The sequence below is a fragment of the Montipora foliosa genome, chromosome 9 (genome assembly GCF_036669935.1).
Source record: "Montipora foliosa isolate CH-2021 chromosome 9, ASM3666993v2, whole genome shotgun sequence".
Taxonomy (NCBI): Eukaryota; Metazoa; Cnidaria; class Anthozoa; order Scleractinia; family Acroporidae; genus Montipora; species Montipora foliosa.
The window spans coordinates 2366179-2371178 of NC_090877.1; the positions used below are offsets into that span (position 1 = coordinate 2366179).

The 5000-nt window shown below is 43.0% G+C and overlaps 1 protein-coding gene across 1 annotated transcript in view; it reads right to left on the reverse strand.

Annotated features, from left to right (window-relative positions):
* LOC137969531 (polyunsaturated fatty acid 5-lipoxygenase-like) overlaps positions 1 to 5000 on the reverse strand; it is a 42489-nt gene that overhangs the window by 20138 nt on the left and 17351 nt on the right. The window contains exons 4-5 of the mRNA XM_068815830.1: positions 4885 to 5000; positions 103 to 261 (exon numbers count right to left, since the gene is read on the reverse strand). The exon at positions 4885 to 5000 is cut by the window's right edge and continues 20 nt beyond it. Of these exons, the coding sequence (XP_068671931.1) occupies positions 103 to 261; positions 4885 to 5000 (275 nt within the window). The remainder of the gene's footprint in view (positions 1 to 102; positions 262 to 4884) is intronic.

Below are 5000 nucleotides of genomic sequence, written 5' to 3' on the forward strand. Positions count from 1 at the left end.
CATACTCATGTCCCAGGAGAAATTGCAAACAATGGTTACGCAAAATTTGGGGGGAGGGGGTAAAAGAGGATTTGTGTAAGTAGAGAACTAATCTTAACTTACTGGCTGCGCAGTTCCCCCAAAAGCCATGCTGATCATAATTATCCGTTGTTGAACACCAAAGTCTGTAATGGCCATCAGTCGTGCAACTCCTGTAAACCTTTCCACGGTAGGTGAATGGAAAATGGCACCATTTACCTTCTGTTGTCTCAACACTGCAACCTGTGGTGGACACAGTAAGTTGGTAGTGCAAAATGCAAGACGAAGCCAGATCCGTGCGGTAAATCACGAAAATGGGTTTATTTTCTAACGACACGGCTAACGTTTGCAAAAACGTATCCCTTCCTTGTACTTGTACTTATTCATTGCCGTGAAATTGACATCTCAAATTCCCACGACCTACTCCTGCCTAATCTTGTAGCCCAGTCGATAGAGCAGCGGTGTATTTACCCGAGGCTCGTAGGTTCAATTCCCACCCCGATCAGAGCTTTTCTCTGTCCTTGCAATTGTGTGGGCCGAATTCCAATAATAAGGCTAACGCTCATACGGTTTACATAGGTAGAAAAAAGCACCTCACATTACAGTTCTCCCTTGTTCCCTTTTCATTTCATCCAGAAGCCCATGACTATGAGCTTACAACTTCATTGCATCTATGAAACGGCGTTTTTACAGACCAAGTTATTTATAGTTTGATTTTCCCGCGAAACCGGACCTTTCCAGTCAATCACAAGTCTTGCATGAGAAATTAATCCACATGGGAATGAGGATTGGCACTCGTGCAAGCTAAATCGTATTTAAGAACTCGTCTAAAAATAGCTTGATCTGTGAAAATGCCGTTATATAGACCTAGTATTGGAGCTGTAGGCTCCTAGTCATGGGCTCCTGCTTCATCCCATAAATGTGCCGCTTCATTTCATTTAAGGTGTTTTATAAAACAGACAACGTGCGAATTTACGCAAGGGGTTTCCGCAAACACGAGCGTGCGAGGAATGCTCTCAAGCGATAGAGAGGCTTTGAAAGAAACCAAGAAATGATAGCGTTGTCATTAAAACCTCAAATTTGATGATTTCTCGTCCTTGTACGTAAAGCACCTGCGTGTTCGCGCGTGCAGCACGATTCTTTTTCTCTTTTAACCAATGATATCATTGTTTTGTGGCATTTTTCTCGACGTAGGCATCGTCGTCACTACTTTACCAATCGTCTTATTTATTCACGTTTGTAGATCGTTGGAGTTATATAACTGCTGTAGCCTGCTACATTCGAGATTGAATGATCAGTGTTCCCTGAGTATTTTTTTGAAAAGAAAGCGTTTGTATCCGAAATACTTTAAATGATGGACCGCCTAATATTTTTGCAAATTTCCCGAGCGCTGAGATCTTGAATAATTATGGAGTTTAAGAAATGACGATGGCTACGGCTACGACAACGCCGCAAAACAATAATAGGAAACTTGAGCAACGACAACGGTGACGGCAACGAGAACGCGACTAATTTGTATATTTAGAGGGACAAAAACAATGGCCTTGCACGCTCTACAAGTGAATTTTTCACTTTTACCCATGTCTGCCATCGTCTGCAGAACAACAACGTGAAATGGTTAAATTTTAGGTTTTATAAAGAACGTCAACACTTGACAATAAATTTTAATTTACTCCCGCAATTTACGAGTGGTTCCGACCAATAGGGAGCTTAAGCACGCGCGTTTTTGAGACGCGGACGGCAACCGAAAGAGAACAATGATCTCTAATAGAGAAAATATACTTAGTAATGTAAATGTGGTTGTGTGAAGACAAGTTAAAAGGAAAAGCAGCTCACTTGCGGTTGCCGTCCGCGTCTCAAAAACGCGCGTGCTTAAGCTCCCTAATGTCATTTTTGAGAAAATACCACTACACCCGCGTCACGAAGTGATTATAATGACGCGAATTTATATTTTCAAATGTCGTTTTCGTTGCCGTCACCGTCGTCGTTGTTTAAGTCCTCTATTAGATTAGAGTTTGAATCCGCGTGGTTTAGTGGTCATCAACCATGCCTCCCACCTCTGTGACCCGGGTTCAACTCTAGCTCGGGTCGTATGTGGGCTGAGTTTCAGTCGATCTCAATCTGACTCCGAAGGTTTTTCTCCGGGTACTCCGGTTTTCCTCCCTCCTCAAAATCGACTCCCGGCCTATTCCATCAGGCTGTGGTGCTGTGCTCCGAGGTCATTCATGGGTCGTGTTCAGGGGCCGAGCGCCTAGCCGGCAGCACAGCTCCTTCGGTCCGACCTCGTTGAGCTGCGTCGTTGCGGTACTTTGCGACGGCGATTACCAGCGACAATTATTATTACAATGCCTTCAAATTAACACACTTCGAGGATGATATATACTTCTCCAGAAATATGTGAGGGATTATTATGCAAGTGTTCCTTCAAATTGTTGCACTTTCTTTGCAACTTGATGGGTCTGGCCGGAACGTTCTCCCAAAAAGAAAATAGCGCCTTAATCCGGACTTTTTTTATCCGGATGACTTAACTACAGAAAGAAAATAATAGCGGAGCTCCTCGAGCGCGCACTTACGCGTGCGCGAGAGTGGAGCTCCATAGCTAAAAAAAATTGGTAACAATGAACGAAGTGATATATGAAATGAATCAAATACTGAACTGCGGATATGAAATCAAGTAAGCTGGAGTTGGTCACTCCCAACGTCAGTGGCTTCATAGCTCAGTTGGTTAGAGCGTCGCACCGGTATCGCGAGGTGACGGGTTTAAACCCGGTTAAAGTCCTGAAATTTTCCGGCTTCTCTGCGCATTTGAAAAAATTGCGTCCATAAATGCGAGGATCATAGCTTTACTTGAAAATTTGGTAAACTGTTAATCCGAGAAATAATTATTTTGGTTTTGACGTCTCGTACGCTCGCCCGTACACTCTTTGCGGAGGAGGGAAGGGAATCAGGTGTCAGCCCGTCGTGGTAAGGGGTATGTTATATTTTCTCGGCGAGAAATGTGCAACCCGCGTTTTTCTTGGCGGGAAATTACGCAGGAAATGGGGTGGGCATTGATGTCGCATTCAAAAACTTGTTTACTTTAGGAAGTTACTATTAGCGAGGAACAACGGGATAAAGAGCGGGAAAGCGTACGAGAGGAGAAGCGACAAAATTTGAGAAATTTCTGTCGAGAGCTCGAGAAGCCGAGGAAGGAGAAGAACGCTGCTATTTCAATGAAGAATACCGTTAAAAGTTGAGAGAAACAGAGCGGGAGACAACACAGACAAAACACTTATTTACAACGGACTTAACTGATTAGAGTGTAATGTGAAGTGCTAGTTTTCAACCCCATATCAACCATATGAGCGTTAGCCTTACTAATGGAAATTGGTACACAAGGACAGAGAAAAACTATGACCAGGGTGGGAATTGAACCCACGACCTTCGGGGGAAACTGGCTCACCTTTCTGAGAGGTCGCCAAAATGAACTGTGTCACCGCTGCGATAGAGATGGAACCCATCAAGAGGCGTGACATGTATACAAATTAAATTCTAGACCTTGTGAGTCACTTTTCATTTGGGTATGATACAGTCGAAACTTCCGTAAGCGGGACACCCTCGAGACCGAGGCTAAGTGTCCGCTTACGGGAGGTGTCCGTTCAAGTTGAAAAAAAAACAAGTCCAATAGAGGGCATATAATACACCACAACAAGTCTTTTACAGCTCCTTAAGACAATTTGTAGTTGTGTTTCAAGGTGAGTAGGCAGGCAAAACACGACTCTTATTGGTCAAGATAGGAAATTCAAAGACCTCCTTAGGGGAGAGTTTTTAAGGGCTGGTTTTGTATAAGATGCCATTTGTTCATTAGAATTTGTTTGAGATTGGGTGAGGAAGTTCCTGAAGAGTGCGTCTAACTCAGCCAAGGCAGTTCTTATTACGGGAAAGCGGATAAACTGTGAGAGGAGCAGGATATGGTATAGAATTGCCTTGCTCTTTAAAGTGTCCCTGTGATAAAAAAAAAAAAAAACACTTCCTTTTTTCCTTCAGATTTTGAAAGTGTGTTTACTTAACACCTGACTGGCAAAATTTTGAGCTTTGATTTTTATCCAAAGGCCGTTTACTTTGAGTGTAAGTTTTGGATTTCACGGTCCGCCATTACTCACGTTCAAAACTGACCGATTGGACCTCAGAGGGTTGGATCCAGGGAAAAGTGACGTCAGAGGCTCACTAGCTTAAAATTTCAGCGTGTGAACGCGGCTTATTATATATGCAAAGCGTGAGTTTAAAAGTCTAAAAGACAAAACCCCCGTGCTGCATATTAATTCTGCGGCGTACACACGTATTGCATTCTTAAACTAGTGAGCCTTTGACGTCATTTTCTCCTTGATCCAGCTCTGTCAAGAACATAATATTAGTGATGGCGGACCATTAAAAAGGAAAATTACAGATAAAATAAAGAGGTGTCTTTTTGAAATCAAGGCTTAAAACGTGGGTCACTTAGTGTTTTGTTAACATAGTTTCAAATCCAAAGAAAAATATGAATTGATTTTTTGGTCACAGGGGCCCTTTAAGGAGACAAATTTTCGTACGACTGGCTTGAAGAAAAGTTTAAAAAGGAAATGAAATGAAAAAAAAGCTAATTGTAATCGAAAGGACTATGTTTTGTCCAGGACAGTCGACTGCGATTAAACTGTTAAAATCGAACCCATTTCGTTAGATATACGGGAGGATATTTTAGACTCTGTGGACCACGAATAGGTGTCCGTGTCCGCTTACGAGAGACGTCCGATTACCGGTGGCGTCCTTTAGCGGAGGTTCGAGTGTACTCAAGTTTTGCAAGTCAAAGTAAGACAGATCCACTTTTTCTGCCGACAGTTTAAGCCCTACCTCCATGGATAGTCACCTGGCGGATGGACATCGGGTTGGCTCCCGCCAGACGCTGCTGAGTGAAGTACTTGTCGCTTATCCATAAAGGTTTATTTCTAATGAAAGCCTCATATCTG